This window comes from Eumetopias jubatus, unplaced genomic scaffold, assembly GCF_037043125.1.
Source record: "Eumetopias jubatus isolate StellerSeaLion01/CBP00866 unplaced genomic scaffold, mEumJub1_p1.0 scaffold_7, whole genome shotgun sequence".
In the NCBI taxonomy this organism is placed as follows: domain Eukaryota; kingdom Metazoa; phylum Chordata; class Mammalia; order Carnivora; family Otariidae; genus Eumetopias; species Eumetopias jubatus.
In genome coordinates, this window is record NW_028274813.1 from 23,782,671 (window position 1) to 23,806,579 (window position 23,909).

Here is a 23,909-nt window from a genome sequence, read left to right on the forward strand (position 1 = left end):
GCAGGTAACCATGAGAGGAGTCCCGGAAAAATGGGCAAGAGGTGGAGAGCAGAGAGAAAAGGGTGAAATCCTTAGGTAGGAGACCCAAATAAAGAAGTTTCAGAAGCAGGAACTCAAAATGTATATTCAGAATACAAGGAGATAGACATTCTGGTTAAACAGAGACAGGAAGTATGAAGAAGCAGAGACAAAGGTGAAGCCAAAGGAGAGAAGTCCACGAGAGGGAGGCTGAGGAAGACATGCCCTGAGAGAATACAGGCGGGAAGGCTCCCGATGATGCCACACCAACAGCAGAGGCACAGGACAGAGGGACAGGTGAGAAAGGGTCCAGAAAGAAAAGAAATGAGCAAGAAACAGAATAAGGGAATTGTCAGTGGGGTTTTGTAGCTGATTAGATGAGAGTGAAAAAGACAGCAAGTGGGAAAGAAAGACCGAAGCTCCCTTGAGGCTCCCAACATCGAGTGTGTGGGCAATGACAGCTATGTCCTCCATTCCAAACCCACTGGGTTACGGATTTTATAACAGAGGAGGCACTCTGTGAATATTCACTACACTCATGAATAAATGAATGAGTGACGTGCTATTGAGAAAGTGGATATACACAGAAAATGGAAATTTTTTAAAGTATTTTTTTAAAGATTTTATTTATTTATGACAAAAAGATAGAGAGCACGAGTTGGGGGGTAGGGGCAGAGGGACAAGCAGACTCCCCCCTAAGCAGGGAGCCCAACACAGGGCTTGATCCCGGGACCCTAAGATCATGACCTGAGCCAAAGGCAGATGCTCAACCGACTGAGCCACCCAGGTGCCCCCAGAAATTGGAAATTTAGAGCAATAATTCTATTGCTGATGTTCACAAATATTTACTAACTTATTGAAGAATATTTTCCATATATTTATGCGTCAGGACCTATGTTTACCTCTAATGTGAGCATTCAATCTATATAAATCCTAATCCCTGCCTTCTAGAAGCCCCATCTACTAAGGAAACATATGAACACAGACCATTAAAATACAGTGCAGTAAGGAATATAATACTAACTACAATACAATGGAGTTAAGAACTAACAGCTGTGAGAACATATAGTGAAGTGCTCCTCACTTAAGCAAGGTAAACCAGGAAAACAATTCTACCACAGAGCTGAGAGTAAGTATGCCCCTTCAGATTTCGGCATGCAACTACAAAGGGTAAAGGAGTTGCCGTGAAGTAGACAAGAAGGGACAGATAGACAACTCTTCCCAGCAGTTTTTCAATGAAAGTAAGGCATGTACTAAGGTGTAAATTCAGCAGGAGACCGGATCATGGGAAAGATACTCAGCACGTCACTAGCTGAGGGAATAGGAAAGAGGTTGACGAGAGATCTAATATAACTAGAAGAGAAGGACTCCTTAAAGGGGCTCATCTCCAAAGAGCCAAAAGAGACTAGTAGTTACACTCCAAGAGGAGGAGGAGAGGTCATCCTCTAAGATAGGAGAAAAGTAGGTAGCAATAAGTATCTTTAAACGTAAATCTGAAAGTGGAGGGAGAGAAGTTTAGCAAGCATTGCCTAAATAGTTTCTATTTTCTCCATGAAACATGAGCTAGACCATACTGGCTGGTGAGAAAGAGGCTGAGGGAGAGGGAAGCAGAATTTTATTGGTTGATAATTGGTGTTCAGTGTTACTGCCCTCTGCTACATGTTTACTGATTTGTGAAGTGAAATCTATACAGAAACTAGTTATGGCACAATGTCTATAGAGGAACAGAACACAAGGTTACAAAAGCATATAACACGAATGGAATAGTCATTTCTGCATTTGCAAAGCAATTAAAAAAAACATTAGCTAATTAATTAGCTCAATGATTACTTCATCCCTGTAGGTATATGTGTACAAGAACTGGTTTTTTGTTTTTTTGTTTTTGTCTCCTTTGAGGCATTCGAAGACACAAGAGATTTTGTCTCAGGGGGAATGTTGTGGTAGATTACATTTGCTGTAAATAAGTGACATTTTTAGAAAGCAACGAGTTCCACTGAATTTATCCTGAAGAGAAAAAAAAGCAAAGCTAAATAAGAGACTCTCAGAATCAGACTAAAAATTCATAATAAGCCTAAAAAGTAGCTGCTCTTCATTCTGGCTTTCTGAGGGAATTGGAGGCAAATAGCTCCAACTTCACAGAAAATACTAGGCTGGAACAAAAGTCAAGATGTGCCACACATCTCAAAACAAAGGTATCCAACTGCCTGGGATTTATACCAAGAGGAGCTACTTTCCACTCAGGTCCCATAATGAAAATCATTCCTCCACTAACAGGTTAAGCAATATCAATTTGCCCAGCCACAGTGGGAAATCAGGCAAAACCCACCTTCTTCTCAGAACACTCAAGGGCAAGGTGAAAGAAACAGGTAATTGTATCCAGTCTCCCAGCAGGACATTTTTTGCCTGATTAAATGACCTCTCCTAGGAAGTGGAGCCTCTAACTGGTAGTGAAAGACCAGTCCCTAGACTGGGTTGAATCACAGAATCACCCATCTTTTCTTGAGGAGCTTATTTCCTTTTCTTCTTCACCAGGTCTTTTGACTGAGTTGGTGAAGGGGGTGGTAGCAGTGTTGCCATCGCAATTCCAGCTCTTGCTAAACTGTGTGACCCTGGACAAGCATCTCATCTCCTTAAATTCAAAGTAGTAATGGTAACAGGATCCTCCTCACCAGTTTGTTGTGAGAATTAACTTAGGAAATATGTACGAAGCACTTAATTGTGTAGACATACACTTCACATGCATTTACATTGTTAAGTGCTCAATGATTGTTAGTCTTTACCGTTGCTGTTATGATTTTAGTTGCTGTGGTTATAATGGTTTTGGACACGATGCCAGTAGAGGTCTGAGGAAAGAGAAGTAATTGTAAGTGACTAATAGGTGATGGCAGTGGCTGGGAACCTCAAATCCTACCACAAGGGCAACCCTATGAGTCTCGGTGGGACATGTTTAAGTCAACTGATTTGGAGATTAATCAGGAAAAGCTTTCAACACGATAAATCTGGTCTAATTAACTGGTCTCATTCTTTCTTTTCAGAAGGCTTGTTCACTGAAGAGCTTAGGACCTTATGTTTGGAAAGAAACTAAAAAAAATCAACAAACACTGTCTACTTATTTGATGCTATAATCTCTTCTACAAACTGAGCAAGATGGTTGTCCAGACCCTACTTGGGTGCCTTGAGTGATAAAGAATGCATTACTTTATTTTTTTTAAGATTTATTTATTTGAGAGAGAAAGAATGAGAGAAAGAAAGTACATGAGAGGGGGGAGGGTTAGGGGGAGAAGCAGGTTCCTCGCTGAGCAGGGACCCCGATGCGGGACTCAATCCAGGAACTCCAGGATCATGACCTGAGCCGAAGGCAGTCACTTAAACCAACTGAGCCACCCAGGTGCCCCAAATGCATTACTTTAAAGGCAGCTTTGAACAGCTCTCACTGAAATGTCTTCTTATCGGATATACTGTGGGCATTGGAGGCAAATAGCTGCCACTCATTTGCCATTAGTTCTTCTTCCTGAGGATACATGAGCCACATTTAATCCCACTTCCATAGGACAGTCCTTCATGTATGAAGCCAACCCCTGGGCTCAGGCATCTTTTCTTCCTCAGGTTAAATACCCCTGGATCAGTTAACCCCTTTTTTTTTAAAGATTTTATTTCTTTATTTGAGAGAAAAAGAGAGAGAATACACAATCAGGGGGAGCAGCAGAAGGAGAAGGAGAAGCAGACTCCTTCCTGAGCAAGGAGCCTGACTCAGGGCTCCATCCCAGGACCCTGGGATCATGACCTGAGCCGAAGGTAGACACTTAACCAACTGAGCCACCCAGGGGCCCCTCAGTCGACTACTTTTATGTCAGAGTCCTTTGTCTTTTTCATAGCTCAACTCTAAACATGTTCTAATCTATCAATTAGATAGCTAACCTTTTAAAAGCTTAATATTCAGAACTGAATAGAAATACTTCCAGTAATCATACTAGCACATATTGATGATGATGATGATGATGATGATAACAATTTACCAGTCTGCCAAAAAAACTACTAGAATAAATGAATTCAGTAAAGTTGCAGGATACAAAATTAATATACAGAAATCTGCTGCATTTCTATACACTAATAACAAAGTAGCAAGAAGAGAAATTAACAAAACAATCTCATTTACAATTGCACCAAAAAAAAGAGTAAAATATTTAGGAATAAACTTAACCAAAGAGGTTAAAGACTTATACTCTGAAAACTTTTATAAAACAATCATGAAAGAAATTGAAGGTGACACAAACAAATGAAAAGATATACCATGTTCATGGATTGGAAAAATTAATATTGTTAAAATGTCCATACTACCCAAAGCAGTACACAGGTTCAATGTCATCCTTATGAAAAAAGCAATAGTATTTTTCATAGGACTAAAACAAATAATCCTAAAATTTGTATAAAACCACAAAAGACCCTGAATACCCAAAGCAATCTGGAGAAAGAAGAACAAAACTGGAGGTATCACAATCCCAGATTTCAAGATATAGTACATAGCCGCAGTAATCAAAACACTATGGTACTGACATAAAGAAAGATACATAGATCAACAGAACAGGATAAAGAACTAATAAATCCACACCTACATGGTCAATTAATCTATGACAAAAGAAGCAAGAATATACAATGGGTAAAAGAGAGTCTGTTCAATAAGTAGTGATGGGAAACCTGAAGAGCTACATGCAAAAGAATGAAACTGGGCCACTTTCTTTACCATACACAAAAATAAACTCAAAATGGATTAAAGACCAAAATGTCAGACCTAAAGCCATAAAAGTCCTAGAAGAAAACATAGGAAGTAATCTCTTGGACATCAACTTTAGTTAACATTTTTCTAGGTATGTATCCCCAGACAAGGGAAACAAAAGCAAAAATAAACTATTGGGACCACACCAAAATAAAAAGCTTTTGCACAGTAAATGAAACCATCAACAAAATGAAAAGGCAACCTACTGAAAGGGACAAGATACCTGCTAACAATATATCTGATAAGAAGTTAATATAAAGAATATAGAAAAGAACTTAACACCAAAAAATCCCCCCCAAAAAACAATTAAAAAATGGGCTGAGAGGGGCGCCTGGGTGGCCCAGTCATTAAGCGTCTGCCTTCGGCTCAGGTCATGATCCCAGGGTCCTGGGATCAAGCCCCGCGTGGGGCTCCCTGCTCCGCAGGAAGCCTGCTTCTCCCTCTCCCACTCCCCCTGTTTGTGTTCCCTCTCTCGCTGTGTCTCCCTCTGTCAAATAAATAAATAAAATCTTAAAAAAAAAAAATGGGCTGAGAACCTGAATAGACATTTTTCCCAAAGAAGACATACAGATGGCCAAAGGACACATGAAAGGATGGTCAACATCACTCATCATCACGTACATGCAAATCAAAGCCACGATGAGTTACCTTATACGTGTCAGAATAGCTGGTATCAAAACAATAAGAAATAAGTGCTGGCAAGGATGTGAAGAAAAAAGAATCCTCATGCACTGTTGGTGAGGATGTAAATTGGTGTGGCCATTGTGGCAAAAATGTGAAGGTTCTTCAAAAACTTAAAAAAGAAATACCATTAGATTCCATAATTCTACTACTGGCTATTTACCCAAAGAAAACAAAAACACTAAATCAAAGAAATATATGCTCTCCTATGTTTATTGCAGCATTGTTTACAATAGCCAAGATATGGAAGCAATCTAAGTGTCCATCAATAGATGAATGGATAAAGAAGATGTGGTATATACTTAAAATGGAATATTATTCAGCTATAAAAAAAGAATGAAATCTTGCCAATTGTGACAACATGGATGGACTAGAGGGTACTATGCTGATTGCAGTAAGTCAGAGAAAGATAAATACCATACTATTTTACTTATATGTGGAATCTAAAAAAATAAGAAAAACAATAAAAAATAATACAAACATCGAAACAGAGCCATAGATACAGAGGAAAAATTGGTGGTTGCTAAAGGGCACACACATGGGCAAAATGGGTGAAGGGGCATAGGAGGCACAGGCTTTCAGTTACAGAATGAATAAGTCACAGGGATGAAAGGTACAGCAGAGGGAATATAGTCAATAGTATTGTAATAGCATTGTATGGTGACGGATAGTAGCTACACTTGCATAACACACAGAGTTATTGAATCACTGTGTTCTACACCTAAAATTAATATAACTATAGTTGTGTGTCAACTACACTTTAATTTAAAAAATCTATCAAATGTTTTCTATTTATCAAGCATCATTTTAAGGGTTTTACATTATCTCAGTTAATATCACAACCCTATGAAACAGGTATAATTATTCTCCTCATTTAATAAGCAAGCAGAATGAGGCACAGAGAGGGTTAAGCAACTTGCCCAGCATTCCACAGCTAATGTGAGTAGAGCTAGGCTTTGAAGCCAAGAACTCTAGCTCCAGAGCCTGCTCTTAGTCAATAAATTATACTATAAAACTATTACCTCCTTTGTTTTATAGATCACACCTCTATTAATTCAGCCTCAAATCGTGTAGACATATATTTTTTTTAAATTAAGCTTCCTGCTATTCAAAAAGTTGATGAGCATACTCTCTTACCTTTCCTCAAGTCCCTAATATAAACATTAAGTAAGAAGAAGCACTATGACATCCACCTGAAACTTCTATATAGGTCAAAACAAATCCTTAATCAAGACTCATTGGAAAGTTTAAATAGTTACTCTTTTACTGACTAGCTCCTACATCCAATTCCTTTTCCCCCATCTTGATGATGAGGATATCACAGAATGTATTGCCAAATACCTTGCTGATATTTGGTTATGCTTTCCTGAGCTGTAAGTATGGTAATAATAGGGAATGGAAATGTGAGTTTGGTTCATGTGATATGGCTTATTTTCAGTGTTTCTGATGAATGTCTGTGGTTCTGCTGATCACTTTTTTCTCTAATATGGGCTCATATCTTCTGTCAATAATGCACTCCAAAATCTTTCCCAGATCCCAGTGAAGCTCACAGGCTCATGGTTCGCATTATCTACACTTTTTTCCATCTTTAGTCTTGAGGAATCTTCCCCAATCTCAACCATTTCTCAAAAAACACAACTGGATTTCAAAAACTCTTCTTTACAAACTCTCCCTGTATCCTGGGATATCATTCATCCAAGTCAAGAAATCTGAATGAGTGCAGAGCAATTAGGTGCTTTCTAACAGCCTCTGATATTAAATTTCCCATCTCTGTCTATCTTTTCCTGTCCAAAGACCTATCTTCTTGTCAGAGAAGAAAGGGGTAAAAATAGGAGTAAGAGGAATTCTTACACATCACTTAGGGCTACATGTTGCAAATGACAGAACACCCAGCTCCTGCTCGTTTAGACAAAAGAAGGAATTACTCAGTCTTGGCTGGATATCAGGGGTACTTTGGTTTGAAGAATGTTTGATCCAGGGCCTTAAAAATGTCACCAGGATCTAGCTTCTCCCCAGCTTTTGGCTCTGCTTTTCTCCATTCTGGCTTCATTTCTGGTCTCTATGTGTTGGCAAGATGGCAGCCAGAAACTCAGTTTTATATCATCCCAAGTTCTAACCCAAAGAAAGGAGAACTACGTCCCTACAGCATATAAGCTAAAGTCCTGAGCTTGTATGTCACTGATCCAAATCAGGTAAGCCACCCACCTATGAACAAAATAACCATGGCCAAGGGAATGTAAATCTCTAATTGACTAGAATTCACATGCTCACCAAGGCAGCCAGGAGTCGAGTCAGTGCCACTGAACCACTGGATTGAAAATGAAGGGGAATAAAAATCTTTATTCAAAAGAAGGAGAAATGGATACCAAGTTTCTAAAAAAAAATGCTCACCATATCTATTTCTCCATCTTTCATCCATCAGCATCGACTATGAGCAGCAAACCATATTTCAGTATTTTTATTCTGGCACTAATGGAAGAACCACTTTCCATTTGCCACAGTACTGCAATACTAAATATCCTTGAAGCTTCAGCCCTCTTGATACTATTCCTTAGGTACATACAACTTTCTTACAGTCATCCTGGACTAAGTGCTCACACCCTGCCCCCTCTGTGAAATAAACCTCCTGTTCTTCACAATTCCCAGCAGCTCAGGGTTTTATTCTTCTTCCTCCGTGACACAGAGGACTGTGCTCTCTCCTATCCATTTCAGTTCCTTCTAATCTAGGAGGTAATCTCTTTTCCAGAAGATCCAATTTATTCTCTTTACAAAAACTTTATTCTTAAGCTGATGCATATGGTATTGCCAATTTTTGATCTTTCTTTTACCCCCCAACATGGCAACTTCTATGGTCAACCCAACAGGCAGCTCCTGAGCCAGTTTCTCTCTTTTCTTCCTCTGCCACAGCTTCCATTTCCTAGTCTCTGAGTCACGTTTCCACTTCTATCTTGTTGAAATCTTCCCCTTCTTGGTCTCCTGTTTGTATTGATTTTTCTCTTCTGTCAAAGCATGCTTTCCTCCAAGCCCACACAGTGCTCCTTTGCACAGCTTCCTAAGAAGGAAAATAAATCCTACCTTGCTATCCAAAATTAAATAAGCAATAACTTGTATATCTACTTTAGAAGTTCTCCACAGTCGTGTGCATTTGGTTTAGCAGGGATCACTACTCTCACTTTACAGAAAAAGACATGGATGTCCAAAGAGACCATATCATTTTCTAATTATCTAATAATCTGGAGGCCAAGTTCCAATTCAGTTGCTCTTCTTGTTAAACCACATTGGACTCTCCTAACTTCTGCAGTTTCCAAATTGCAGAACCAGCAAAGAGCAGTATGTAGTTCCTTGGCCAGATCTAAACAATTCGGTTTCATTTAATAACAAATATTAACATGAACATCTGCACAGTGTTTACAGTTTATAAAGTACCTCCATCTTCTTAATCCCATTTGCTCCTGACATAAAAATGCCTGAAGTAGGTATTATTATCTGATGCAGAAGGAGGCTAAGAGCAGTCGAATGACCTGCTCTTACTACGGCAGCTGGCAATGAATGAATCTACACAAGATTCAGACCTGGACTTGTGTTTCTCCTCTCATCTTTCATGCTGACTCAAAAACCCTCACTTGGTCTCCGTTCACCGTGGGGTCACATACTATTCTCAATGCTAGGGAAAAGAGGAGTTTTAGTCCCGATGCCATGACCTAATTTACCTGATTATAAACAGAGCGATTTATCATGGACTGCAAAATCAGGAAGGAAACCCCAGCTCAAGAGCTAGAGAAGCACAGAGGTAGGGAAAATGAAAACAGGGGAGAAAGAGAAAAAAGTATAGTGAGTGAAGAAGTGAGGACAACACAAAAGAAAAACCAGAAGAGAAACTGTGATAGCATAAGAGACAGAAGCAGCAAAACAGTGAGATGGCATAAAATGAGTATATTAAAAAAAAAAAAAGCAACAACAAACACATTATCCCAAAGCCCGCAGGTGCCAGCAATTCAAATAAACGTATAGCAATTAACAGAATTAACACAGCCTTAAATAGCTTGGCTCACCAGATGTGGACTCCTATCAGGGTTCTATAAAATGTAAAGTTATTACAGATTAAACCATTAATCATCTGTTCAGAGACTATCTCTGGCCGCAAAACCCCATTCGGTTTTAAATGGCTAATAATCACAAAGGGATGTGGGATGTCATGTGCACAATGATGTTCTACCCAATCCTTTTTCCTTTAAATATGTGTTCCACGCTCCCGATACTCCTGCTTCTCCCTCCTCCCCATCAGAGACTCCATGACGAAAGAGAGGTGAGAGAGACCAAGCTGTCCCAGACACCTCAGCAGCCCTGAGCTTCTCCCTGGGCAAATGGGAGATGGAAACGGAGAACCAATATACTGGGGGAGAAGTAACAGACTGAGACGAAAGGAGGATGATGTGCAAAGAACCAAATCAAGCAACAGGGAAGATCCCAACACATGGAAGAATACCATGATGGGCTTGAGGAAGTTTCCTCTCCCTGGTCCTGAATCTGATAGAAACACTACCGTGCACCTCAGTCCAGACTTGGCTTTCCTCTGCTACCTTGTGCTTCATCCAACAGTAACAGCTCAGCAATGCCAAGGACAAAGTAAAGGAGAAAGGCACATCCTGACAGCAAGAGTCACGGGAAACTGCAATGGAGTCAGAAAGAAGTGCTTTCCTATAGAAATTTTAAGATTCTGAAAGGCACTCTCCGGGCCCAAGGCCACAGTCAATGGATCAACCCTCCCAACCCCGCTCTTCAACTTCCTAGGGCAAAAATATACACCAGCTGGAAGTAATAAATGGAGTAACTTCACTTCTCAAGTAATTTAAAGCCTGATGGATAAGATGCCAACCTGACTGTGTCATTCTACTACTTAAGATCCTTCAATAGCTCCCCATTAACCTAGAAAATAAAGTCCAAGGGTAGAGTATGAGATAAAGTTCTCTATGACCTGGCCCCTACTTAACTTTGCAGCTACATTTTCAAAATTCTTCGTCTTATAATCTGTGCCCTGAAATGAGCAAAGTGTAAGTTCCTCGCCCAGACACTACCGTGAGTCTGGCACCCGTGCCTTTGCTCCTGCTGCCCCATTGTCCTGGAGCTCCACTCCCTCCATGCTGCCACGTTCACTTCTGTTTGTCTTCGAGACTCACATTAGCTCCTCCACAGAGCTCTCCTGAACTCCAGAATATATAAGTCCTTCTCCTCAACAGCCCCACTGCACTTGTGAATGCCTCTTTTTACTAACCATCTTTTATCGAAATTATACCCATGTATTTGTCTCCCCTGACTCACTGTGTGGTCCTCTAACGTGGAAACTGTGTCTAAATCATCTTTGTTTCTTACTTAGCACAGTCCCTGGTATCCTATAGGGTTTTAGGATTTATCTGTTGATCGAAATTCCACCAAATTGTAGAGCTCCATGAGGTTAGCTCATTCATTCCTTTATTTATTCCAGACATACTCAATGAGTGTTTTTTGTTTTTGTTTTTGTTTTTGTTTTTTAATGCCAAGAACTCTGCTAGGTTCTGGGGAGATACCTGTGAACAGAAGAGGCCTTTGTCATCACAGAATTAGCTCACATTTTAATAGATGGAGATTGACAGTTGTCAAATACATGACCGAAGGCAACAAAACAAGGTAATGACTGAGGGCGAGTGGGGTGGGTTTCCCCACTTCAGAAAAAAAATGAAAGGACTTTAGTGGGGCGAATCTCAGAAAAGGGCTGGTTCTTCTTCTGACTGTGACTTGCTAATTTAGGAGATATGGAGATACTGCCCATGCTAACGTATACAAGTGTATGGTTATATTTGTATTCATAAACTGTTTGTTTATAAGGGGTATTACATAATCCTTAATAATAATCATTATAGCAATATGCACATGTCTGTATGGTGTTACTTTTATGTATATTATTTCATTTAAAAAGAACATAGCAAAGGTCCCAGTATATCCATGTTAGGGAGGAAACAGACTCAAATACAATCAGTGGTTTATTCCAGGCCATAGAGCCAGTGACAAAGCTGGTATTCCCAGCCAGATTTTCTGACTGCAAACCCAGTGTTCTTTTCTTTATACAATGATACCTCTGTCAAAGCCTTTTCAATCCTGTTCTTCCTAGAGGAAGTTCCAACCCACTCCTCTCAGCCTTGCTGAGCCTTTCTATATAATGCTTCTCTCGAATCAGACAGCTAGGAACTTCCTGAAAGATTCAGCTGTTGCCATGTCAAGATGTTCTTTACTGATCCCAAGAAAATCACATGGTTAATAGTGCCTGGAAGCATTTATCTAAAAACATTAATTTTACAAACATGTTCATTTCCAAGATTATTTATTTAAACATAATTAATTTGCAAACGTGATTTCACTCAGCAAATGTTTACTAAGAGCCCAATAGATGCTAAGAACCATTCTAGGAGCTACAAACCTGAAAGATCAAAAATAAGACCCACATGTTAAAACATGGAAACATGGGGCGGCTGGGTGGCTCAGGTGGTTAAGTGTCTGCCTTCGGCTCAGGTCACGATCTCAGGGTCCTGGGATCGAGCCCCATTGTCGGGCTCCCTGCTCAGCAGGGGTGTCTGCTTCTCCCTCTCCCTCTACTACTACCCCCCTGCTTGTGCTCTATCAAATAAATAAGTAAAATCTTAAAAAAAAAAAAGAAAACATGGAAACACAACCAGCAACACGACACTGAGCTGGTAGTTTTTAAGTGTACACAAATCTTGTATTGATAACTAGGGTGTGGGGAGAACCACAACAGTCTGAGGACAATTTGGATAGTCTCTGTCGTGGCTTTTACAGCAGTAGGAAGCTAGGAAGCCAGTGCACCCAGGTGAAATCCACAATCATTCTGCCCAAGAGAGGAGCTAGAACTTAACTTCTGAGTGTGGAAGTAACTGTAGTTCCAAAGATAAAGCCTATTTTGTACCACACACAAAGTGATCCGCGATCTGGAAGAGAAACACTGAAGTCCTTTTACCATGTCCCCATTTTGAAGAAAATAATACATGAAAGTGCCCAGCTCAGCTTAAGGCAACACAGAGCCACAAAAGGCAAGCAAAGACAGAGAAAGGAAGAAAGAGACAGGAAAGAAGGGCTTGTTAAATAACTGGACACTGTTCTAAGGGTAAATAGTTAAAGTGGATAGGTGGGATTTATCAAGGAGAGAAATCCCAACCTAGCTGGAAGCTTCTGCCATTCATTAAATGTCAAAGACAAATACCAAGAACGAGAGAAGAATTTCCCAGACCTGCCCTACAACAAAGTGAACTGTAAGGATTAAGCGGAAAGAAAGAATATGCCAGGACTACATGAGACTTGAAGAAACCTGTTTAAGACACTCAGAGGAGAAAGCTTCCCAGATCCCTTTGAAACGCCACAATACCATATGCAACAGAGAGATGAGGTTATAAGTTAACGGAGTTCTCATTCTGCCTACCGTTTTCCCCAGCATGGGCTGGACTTCCCTTTTTCTGACTTGATCTGGGTTTAAATGCAGATTTATGCTGCTAGTTATGGATATATTTTTACTACTAAGTACTAATTATTTCTGTTACTGACACCGTTTTTCAGAACTGCCTTTAATTTTTAAGCTTATAGTAACACTTTTTATGAGCTTTTGAAGGTTTCTGGTCTCTACACCCAGGCAATATGTGTGCATGTGCATGTGTGTGTGCATACAGATTTTATTTACTTTAGGTTGTGTGTGGATGGAGCCATCAGAGATACCTTTGTGTTTTTATGAGCTTTGTTTCAAAATGTTCAGGAGCATCCTTCCTGATTGATAATTTGCAGTTGGGAAATTGCCTCTTTGTCTCAAAATACATAATTGAGAGATGGTGCAACATAATTGTGTACAGGGGAAAATTAGTTCTAGAGGCCACCCTAGATCCTGTCCAGGAGAAATTCTGTCCACGCTCAAGGCTGTTTCACTACCAAAAAATGGATGAGCTCTCCACAGCAATCAGTGCCTCACTCATTCCTGAGCCACGTCCGTAGTAGCAGAATGTTCCTATCTAATCCTGACAAGAGTACAATGCCAGTGTGTATGATTTAACACTGTTTAAGCGTCTTTCAGGGTTCATTAGATGCTGAGCAGTTTATACCTTTTTTCTATCCAAATGGGAGTAAATCCCAGAGCGGAAGTGTTCTCTGTCTCCTGCAATTCTGTCAGGAATGACCACTGGCATCCCTGCAGGTGGTGGAAGGCTAGCTAATGTCCAGCAGAAAGAGGGAAGCCCTTTTGGGGTTCTCTTCCATAATTTGTCCTTCAGACCAAGAACAACACAGAGCTGTAATTGGATTTTTCCCTCCTTTGTCACGTCTCTCTTTCTTACCCCTTCCTCTCAACTCACACACGTTTACTGCCTCAAGGCCCAGCTCAAATATCAATTCTTCTCTGAAACAGACTTCCCCCTAAAATGTATGTTTCCTCTAATTCTACTCAATTAGGACATTTACTCTGTGGCACTGAACACAGAGTGTCCTGAGCTGTACTCACTCACCTCCAGATCTCATCTCCCTTCCTAGATCATAAAATCCTCAAGCACGGAGACCACAGCTTGGAAAGAGCAGCTAAATTCGGTTACAATACAAACACGGTGCCCAATGATGACTTGATAAATGCATCCCCTCCAGAAATGCTTACTATGCATCTACTATAGACCAGGCATAATGGACCCAACTCCTGTTTTGACATGGCTCACAGTCAAGTGGCGTGAATGCATGCATGTACAATGCCATCTTGTATGATAACCGATGTTCAACAAATTTCAAATAACCATAATCAGAATAAACATTTGCCCTGAGAGGAGTCTCATAACATGTCACAAGGGATCTTTATCTACAAGAAAGAACACTGTTAGCTTCTCAAGGAATTTCCCCAGGGAGGGGGTAGAGATATCTCAGGCAATCAGTCTTAGCTTAGCTTAAACAAAAATGTGCAGTTCACAGCTCGGATGACAGAGTATTCTGAAAGAACTCTACCAAATCAAGTCTGATTCTTTTTGCCTCAACAATTGACCTTAGAGAACTTACACTTGACTGAAGCTCCTCTGCTCTCAGACAGAGGTCTCAACACATCAGCTACAACAGTAATAAATGAGTAATGGCAAAGCCCCACTGCTTTCTCACAGCTGCTAGCTTTCAGGGGATAAAAAAAAGAAAAAAGAAAAGGAAAAACCAGTCTTTTGGGCCTTAATGTTACATTCTGAAAATTTTCCTTTATCTCAAATAATGAGACTCTTGGGAACACCAAGCTTGGCAAAGGTAAAATAATACATATGTTATGCTTTAGACAAGACACACAACCACAAATTGAGCTACTTTTAGCTAGAGCTTCCCTACTTGCCAAGTCAAAGTAGGAAATCAAACTTCACAAGGTGTAGTTCTTGTGATATCAAAGTCCTTTCAACTCTGTTATTTCATTTAATTTATAAAGCACCTCTACCTGTGGGATACAGTTTCCCATTAGGCAGATGAGGAAACAGAATCACAAGATACGTTAAGTGGCAAACCCAAGGTCATGCAACCAGCTTAAGCGGGAACCAAAACCTAGGACCTTACTTCCAAGTCCAAAGTCTTTTTTGCTACAACCTATGGCCTCAAAGAATGGATTAGAGGACAGAGCCCCTCATTGAACTGGAAATTCATTTGTTCTGGGGACAGTCAACGAATTAAAGAGAGCATGTGACAGTTACCTCTTTAAGGCAGCCCATGAAGTTGTTGCTGACAGGTGAGCCTGGCAAGTCAGCGGTACTTGGGCTTCCTCCCACGTAGAAGAAGTCGTCCGAGCCCAGCATGGTGTAGTCCTCTTGAGTGTAGCCCGTCGTGGTAAGGATGCCATCCACAGAGATTGTCACCTGGTGGAGGGACATAGGGACAAAGAAAAATCCCAACAATGACTTTACAGTCCTATCAAAATCCAGTGGCTTCCCCTACCTGTGGCATCACTTTCATTAAGATTTTGGTGAGGTATTCTTTCTAATTTGGTTGATTTTGGTAGGCGCAGCCAAGTTCCATTTTCTGGTCTGCCTTCCCTGCAACCCAAGCCTCCAGCTTTCCTCTGCAGACTCCCGGGAGACTTTGGGGGAATTGCCAAGATGAGCAACTTGCTCTACCCATTGCACTCTTTACTCAGTCAGGCTAGAAAATGGAACTATCCTCAGACGACATCACTTGTCTCAGTTCATTGGTAAAATGATTGTTTATTTTTTGAATGACTGTTATTTATGGTGGTAGTGAGAAACAGCAAAGGAGACATTTGACAATGGAGTTTGTTAGGGTTGGTCTTTGGTGGTGGATGGTTTTTTTTTTCCTTTTTTCTTTTCTTTTTTTCTTTTCTTTTTTATTCGTTACTTTGGGGGCTCACACCACGCTGACAAACATGCATTCGGGGAGGAAAGGAGAAGGGTCTCATTTTTGATATGTCATGGATGCTACATGCCATGGACTACCCCCAGGACACCAACCCCTGCCCTCCCTTCACTGCCGTCACCACCACCAAAAAGAGAAATGACCCAAACCAAAAAGGCAACTCTAACAAAAAGAAAAGAATATGAGGCATAATAACCAAAATAAAAATAATAAGAATGCCCACAGGGAAGAAATAGCACCCACACGCCCAACATCCATGGAAGGAGCAGAGGGCAAAGAGAAAAGATGGGGCCTCAAAGCGTGCACGCACCATACGCTGACACACCCATGCGAAAACCATCAGGAGCCAAGAGAAAAGGCAGAAGAGAAAGGGCAGGGAAGTGGGCAGGGGTGAGGAACCAAAGGGAAGAATCAAAATCCACTTCACACTTACATGCACTGAACAAAGTGGAACACAAGATGGAGGTAAAAACAAACAACCAAAAAAAAAAAAAAAAAAAACCCAAACCACTCAAAACTAAAGGGTTGTCTTTCCCCTGCCTGCCACCTCCCTCACTAAAAAAAAAAAAAAGAAAAGAAAAGAAAAAGTCCAAACCCAACCCCAAAATATATGAAGGATGAGAGGAGAATGAAGAAGAGAGAGACAAAAATGAAGAAAGAGAAGAGTGTGGAACTGGGCTGATGACTGACAGGTTGTTAGTAATGAGGAGGAAAATGGAGGGACAAACTCTGATGTCCATGGGGAAATCCACGAGACAGGAACATGCCATGCAGAGTCTGTACGGAGAACACACTGGCAGAGCTCCCTTTGGCCACGGTGAGGAATAAGGTGAAAGCCGGGAAAGGAAGAACAGAGGAAATAGAGTACTTTCCTCCCCAGATCACCTGTGGCAGCCCATGGCCACACCAAAGGGAAAGAAAAATGGGCTTCAGGAGTGGGGAGGAGGGAAGAGAAAGGAGGGAGAGTGAGAGGGGACAGGGAGACACAGAAAGAAGAAAGTCCTCAATAGAAAGCCTGTTGGCCCTAGTCTGTAACTTGGAAGTTGCAAAATAAGAAAACAAAACAAAACAAATTTAGCTAAATGGGGACTCTTTCTTTAAAAAAAATACTTTTGGGGGGAAAAAAATGACAAACTGGAGAAAAGGAAACTGTCCCAACCAAACTCCTCCAAATACCATTTCCAGGACAGGCACGTCCCCTTCCATTTTTTTTTTCTTTTTTTAACAAAAAAGAAAGGCTTGCATTTCATCCAACAAAAAAATTTTAAAAGAAGAAAGGAGTCTAAGGAGGATAAAAGGGGGGTTTGGGAAGGAAAAGGGGGGCAACACACGGCAAACCCAAAAAAAGAGACAATAAGAATGATATCTACCAGACAATGTAGTTTGTTTACCATAGCGTGTCCGATGCCTGAGTGCTTTGCGGAAAAGGGGGAAGAAAGGAAATTAAAAATTGTGAACAGAACGATTGTTAATTAAAAAAACTAAAAACAAAGATGAGTCGTTAGGGTGTTAGTACATTAGTCGGTTAGTAAAATGACACATTGCATGAATGATCTTGTGTTAGTTTTTCAAAAAAAAGGCACCCGACACAGAAAAAGAGAGTGGGGAAGACAATGAGACCAGGACTCTATGGAAAACCTTGGCAGCTAGGGCAGAGCCAGGAAAGGAGCTGCAATCCACCCTGTCATTGAACTCCCCCTTCTTCCAAACACCGCTCAGACCGGACCTCACCCCAGTTAGAATTAGCATCATACTTACTTTCCAAGGGCTCTTCTGAATGAACACCATTTTCCCTTCCCACCCTCTAGCACATACACAGCCCACCTATCCTGAAAGAAAACACCGCTAAAGTTTATCATTTCACATGTAGGTAGACAGATAGGTAGAGCTAAAATACCAATATTCTGGGGACTTTTTTTTTTTTTTTTTGATATCTGACTCTGACTACATGCATGGATGATCTGACTTTCAATAGAACAACGAAAAAAACGTAAAGCATGTACAGGTCACCTCTGGCATAGGAAGGCTACATGATGTAGCTTATTCTGTAGATGATTAAAGATCCATGACTCCCTTGATTTTGTGTGGATATGTGCAGCTGGAGGGGGACATTCTCCTCTTTGCTTTCCTCTTGGTCGACAATAACTGTGTTGTCAGAGTGCATCAAAATAGTTGGGAGTCTTCTTTATTTCCCAATGTAGTTATTGTTTTGTTTTCTTTGCCAGAATGCTGCCCGTTGGAATCGCTCTCCCCCCATTCCCCTTTAGAAAATGGTTTTCAAGCTTTTAAGCAATTTCTTGTATGGATAACAGAGAGGACTGGCAGGTTAAACATGATTAAAGAAGCCCTACAATTTGTGTCCTCTGACTATTTTCAAATGCTAAATGGCCAGTACACCCTGAGCGGGGAGGCTGCAAGGCTGGAAGATCGGTAACCCCAGTTTTGTGTTTGTGGTTTCACTAAAGTGGCATTAGAGGTAAAGCAATTCACATGAGGGCCATGTTCAAGGTCATGGGTTTTAAAACAAGACCAAAAACAAACCCAGAGAAACGCATCACTACTTTGGTCCCTAATCCCAGTGACAGTCTGGAACAGAGAGTTCACATTCCTTCCTTTAATCAGAAGCCCCAGTAAAGTAGCTGGCCTCAGTCCTGACGTGGCTCAAAGGTAGAACCATGAGTAGATGACCAAGAAGGAAGAAATAGGCAAAGTTCTGCTCCATTTAGTAATGAAAACTCCAGGAAACTCCAAGTAAGCATTCCTCGGATGAGTTTTTGCCACAGAAACCATTCGACCTTACCAAAAAAGTAGATGAGACAGTCACAAGCTTGTTATCAAATATTTATGAAGCAATTTACAGTTTAATTGAAATAGACAGGGCCTTCCAGCCCCTTCAATTGTCTCCTACAGAACTAAAGAAGATGCTATAAATGTATTTTTAATGGTCAAAATAATAATCTTAGATGATTCAGCACTGAAAGGATTACATTTGCAAAATCAACTCTGCTTTTCGGAGATTTCCCTCTCTTTTAATAAATTGTATTTGGATGCAAAATTCAGTCGGGATTTCATTAAAGACCAATTTTAGGGGCACTTTCTCTATGAGATTCATATTCCCTCTGCCAAGAAATGTCCCCCAATGCCCTCAGGCCTCTGTCGCCTTGTCCAGAACTGAGAGCTCTGTTTAGCAGCAGCATTGGTGACAGAGAGACACAGTCACCTTCACAACAGAATACTCAGCGTATAAATTGTGCGCATGTCACAGTGAGTCTAGCACCCAGACCATGGAGGAGCTCATAATCCTTCTGGAACATAAGGTGCTTTGCATATTTAGCCACCACACATGGCTGGGGACGGTTGTAATCACCATTTCACAAATGGAAACTGTGGTGTGGCAAGGTTAAATGGTTTGTCCAAGGGCACTAAGGGAGCTGGGTCTTAGAGCTTGGAAGAGAAACCCTCCAGGATTGCTCTCCTCTGCTTGCTCTGACTAAAACAGCACAACCAATGTTCGAAGAACAGCTTGGTTTATCCCCCACTCAGTTTAAAGGATGGAACTGGGGGCCAATTCTATTTTAGAAAAGTGTTTTTAGTGGAAATAAAAGTGAGCCTTTCTCCAGCTAATTGGAATCATTCTAGAATGGCAAGGAAGTACAGGGAGCGGGAGAGAACCAGAGAAACAGACTGGTTGGTGAGAATCACAGCCTGACCCTGCTCCCCCATCATGTATGAAAATTCTCCCCTCCCCTACAGCCTAAAGGGTGTTACTGTGTACCTGCCAGCCAAAACTGGTCATATTTTACTTTTTAGACTAGTCTCTGCAACTCAAACACATCATGCCCTTGTATGTTAGCAAATGGAAATTCGACTGGGGCCCTCTTGACAGCTGAGCTGAGTAAATATGGATGGGGGATTATTAAAGAAAACATTAGCAATTGGATCCTTTGGCCTTGGTGGAAAAACAGAACAGTGATTCAAAAATGTCCAGTCCAGGGGTATTAAGAGGACTGGGGCTCTAAGACTTATATGATTTGGTAACATCACCACAGATAGAAGAGCATCTCCCAACCAGGTGGCTTCCTCAACATACTTAAGCATTACAATGGGTGTTTTGAATATTGTGTGTTCCCAGCACCTGTGAACCTTCTCTGTTCACTTAGCAATACTAAGGAGTCGCCCTTTTATCAAACAGAAAACATATGCAAACACTTGTCCGTTCTTACGCTTTCATATTTACATTAGAAGGCATTAAATCAATCATATTGCAGAAGAAAATCTACTAAGCACTCTCTGGAAATTTGCATAATGTTTTCTGATTAATAAAGGACGAACCCTGTCTAATTGGGTTTAATGACAAAAATCACAAGGAGAAAAACCAAGTGCAAATAGCAACCCGGAAAGCGGCATCAGCACAGACCTTGACTTTTATAGGAAATGCTTTTCTTCTTCACTGATGTGGGCTGGTGAGGTGTTACTATTATTACTGTTGTGACTATTATTATTCATTGTGAGACTGAAAACAACTTCACTTGGCTAAGGCTTCCTGAGAGCGTTGTCACCTGACGGAGTTGCCTGCTTAGAATCGGCAAGCGATGGGAGTTCTCAAGCACGAACAGAACCGGGAAAGGCTGCTCCAAAGCTGACTTTTTTATTTGGATCCTTCCACTTTCCAGGCCTCCCAGTCAACTGAAGAGCCTCCGAGGTAGAGACAGGGGCAATAAAGTAGGAGCACCGCACCAAGGAACAGAGAAACAGAGGAATTCAGAAAGATTCCAGCTAATTCATTCTAAGGCTATAGGTTAACGTAACAGCAGGAAAAAAAAAAAAATGAAAGCAGAGGAGGGGCAGTAAATCGAAAGGACGAGAAAAAGGAAGACTTTTTTCTGGAAAGAATTAAAATCATGGCATCATGGCAATGGCTAACTTAACTAAAAAGAAAAACATATATTCAGAAAATGAGGAAAATCTAGCAAGCTGCAGAAACAAAATGCTGTCCCTAATTGAATTTAACAATAATACAAGATTCAAACGTAGTTAAGAAAATGATAAAAAGGAAAGCAGAATAAAAGGAAAGTATTTATTACTTTTATTATCTACACAACTGAATTTTTTTCTGAAAAAAAAAAACAAGCATAAGTGGAGAACTGAAGTAGGAGGAGAAACATATTTTCATAATTTTTCCTTGTGAAACTGCAAAGACTGGGGAGAACGTTAGGCTTCAACAAATCCAAAGCTATATCTATACGCTTCTCCAGTTCGTCCAGCACCTGCTTCACTAACCTCCTCCCCCGCTACCCAAGAGGAGCCTCCGGGCACTCTCTCCCCTCCGCCATTACCTGCCGGAGGTTACGCGTGACTTTGACATCATGCCAGGCGTTGTCGTTGAATTTTCCATTCACTGGCTCCACGATGGCCTCAAAGGCCCCGGACCCCAGGTTAATGACCAAGGAGACCGCGCCATCCTTCAGAGCCAGGTTGACATAGTCAGCCGACTTGCCCGTGTGCAGGATGAGCCCGTTCCGCTGCCAGGTCTTAAAGGAGAGGGTGATTTCATCACTGCTGCTCTGGATCGGGTTCTGAGACAGGTCGTAGCACAGGTACTCGGAGCCTCGGAAGGTGGCCACATTCTCCTCTCGGGCTGCGTGAAAAGGAAAGAGGGGAGCAGTCACCACCTGACTGCCATGAGTCAGGAGTACGCAAATACCAAAGAGAACATGGCCCCCCAGGGCAATGCCCCTGCCAGGGAGCTGCTATCCGCATGAGCTCCCTCCAACGCTTCCATCGGACCTGTGTCTAAGTACTAGGGAAACCACGAGAGACACTAACTGCCGAGGAGCTATCTATCCTCACAAGGGTGGAAGACCAACGCAATGGCATAGGAGAGCTTGCTGCCTTTCCTTCCCATTTTCCCAGGGAAAAACCTAGAGGGAAATTTTATGCAAAATGGTAGAGTGAGGTTTACGTTGCTTTTGCTTCAATGATGGCTTTTAAATGCTTGTTCGAGAGCTGGTGTAGAATGGAAAATTAACTGTTCTGACAAAGGGTTCTTTAGCTCCAGGTACCTTTTATTGACCAATAACTAAAAATCAATTACCCTGAAAGATCTGGCTCTAATTTCCATCCATCAATAACCCAGCTAACTTTGGTTTCCATGGTAGAGTCCTGAGCCCAGTGGAATGTGACAGGGTTATTAAATAGGAGATTGGACCTGAGAAGGTGATCAAGCAGATGAGGGAAAGGGGACAGAATGGAATTTGGTGATATGCTTTGACAAGACAGCAATAGCTCCCTTTCGATCCAAAGGGATCTCTGCTCTAGGGTCTCCCAATTTAGATGGCCCTGGTCGGACCATCCTATAGAACATCCAGGATCAAGACAGCGTTCCACTGGAGTGTATACTCTCCTTCAAGGCCACACCATGGGATCCTTTAATTCCCTACCCAAGGAGCCCCAGGCCTGTTTCCAGGGCTTCTGCAAGGCTCTGCCCTGGACTCATTTTCCAACAGCAAATCATGCCATCGGTGTGCATACCTCAGGGTCTGAGAACTAGCAACAGGGGACCTTTTGCAGGGAGTTAGACAGAGCTTGGCCACATGGGCGTCCACGTGCATTTATACCAGAGCCCTTGTGGATACAGGATGGAGCCGAAGGGGACAGGCCACAGGTTGACAACCAGAGAGGCTGGTTCTCCCTGCACTAGCATATCCCAGGACAGAACTCTGAGGAATCCAAAAATTCTAAGTGTGCACCTGGCTTACCAGGTAGTTTCAAAGGTGTATTTATCAAGGTAATGACATTTTATTTAATTTTTTGTTGATGTAATTTATAACTTCAAAACCCACTTGTCCCCCTGACAGGCAGTCTGACTGAGAGTGGCCTACTGCATATCAGGGTTGGCCAAAAGCTAGCAAAAGCACCTCATCATGAAAGAAAATGGGCAACAATACAAGGTTGGATAGGCAGTTTCCCATTACGGGGCCAGGGGGGCGGTTACAAAATAAGGCTGAGCAAGTTCTATTTTCTCTTCTAGAACTACACTTCAGCCTTCGTAACTAAAGTCAATTCCACCTCAACTTAGAACCTTTCAACCATCACAGCCCTTGGTAAGTCACTTACATAAAATAAATATATTCTCATGATTAGGTAAGAACTGTAGAGGAAGCACTCATCATATGGGAGAGATGACCACCCACTACAGTCTATATTAAACTAATTATAGAATCATGACAGCCTTAAAACATGAACCTCAACTTCATACTCCAGAGAGTGAAAGAAGAGATCAGGCTTGTCCTGTGTTTTCAGAGGGTCTCAATGATGTGTCTACCTGCCTATCTCTGTGTGCATGCACATGCGTGCATTCGCACACATGCACGCACACACACACACACGCACACACTGGTATAAGCAAAAGGAATCTGTCCACCTATAAATGACCACAGTGTCTCAGCAAGCACTACTTGGCACATAACCCATGTCTGATGCCTTTTACCAAAACTGCCAAAAAAAAAAAAAATCATGGAGCAGCAATTTGATACCATCTATATGTTTGAAACAGATGTATCCAACCCCCTAGTGCCCTGTCTATTGTCATTTCTTCTCTCATTTCTGAAGAAATGACTGTGTTAAAATGCACTTGGATGAGCCTTTGTTTAGGAGACCAGGAGGTAAGCCTGACCTAGAGTGAAGGACGGCAAATCAAATTCAGTTATCACCAATACACTCTTTTCCTATGGATACATATGCGCACAGAGCCAACTGCTATGCCTGTCCTTGGTGCCACATGTGGTATAATAATGGGTGTCTTCTGTAAACATTTAAGTTAGACCTTATGTGCCCACCGAACTGAGAAAAATGAACAAGGAAATGAGTGCCTCTAAAGAGATGCTTAAATTAATCACTGAGTACCCTTCAAAGGGGAAAGGTTTGATACAGAACAGTAAGGCACCAGGATGTTATCTGATGTGCTATATGGGGCTTAATATTTGTCATGTAATTAAACCAAGGAGTATGCAAAAATAGTAAGTTTTGGAGCTTA

At 41.4% G+C, this 23,909-nt stretch overlaps 1 protein-coding gene across 9 annotated transcripts in view; it reads right to left on the reverse strand.

Annotated features, from left to right (window-relative positions):
* NRXN3 (neurexin 3) overlaps window positions 1-23,909 on the reverse strand; it is a 1,474,839-nt gene that overhangs the window by 1,084,738 nt on the left and 366,192 nt on the right. For 5 of the 9 annotated variants that reach the window (XM_028123318.2, XM_028123231.2, XM_088025019.1 and 2 more), the window contains 2 exons: window positions 21,211-21,512; window positions 15,199-15,360 (listed from right to left, as the gene is read on the reverse strand). In XM_028123318.2, coding sequence (XP_027979119.1) covers window positions 15,199-15,360; window positions 21,211-21,512 — 464 coding nt within the window. Of the gene's footprint in view, window positions 1-15,198; window positions 15,361-17,265; window positions 17,290-21,210; window positions 21,513-23,909 lie in introns of those variants that run through there. The other 4 variants (XM_088025020.1, XM_088025017.1, XM_088025018.1 and 1 more) reach the window with 2 other exon arrangements.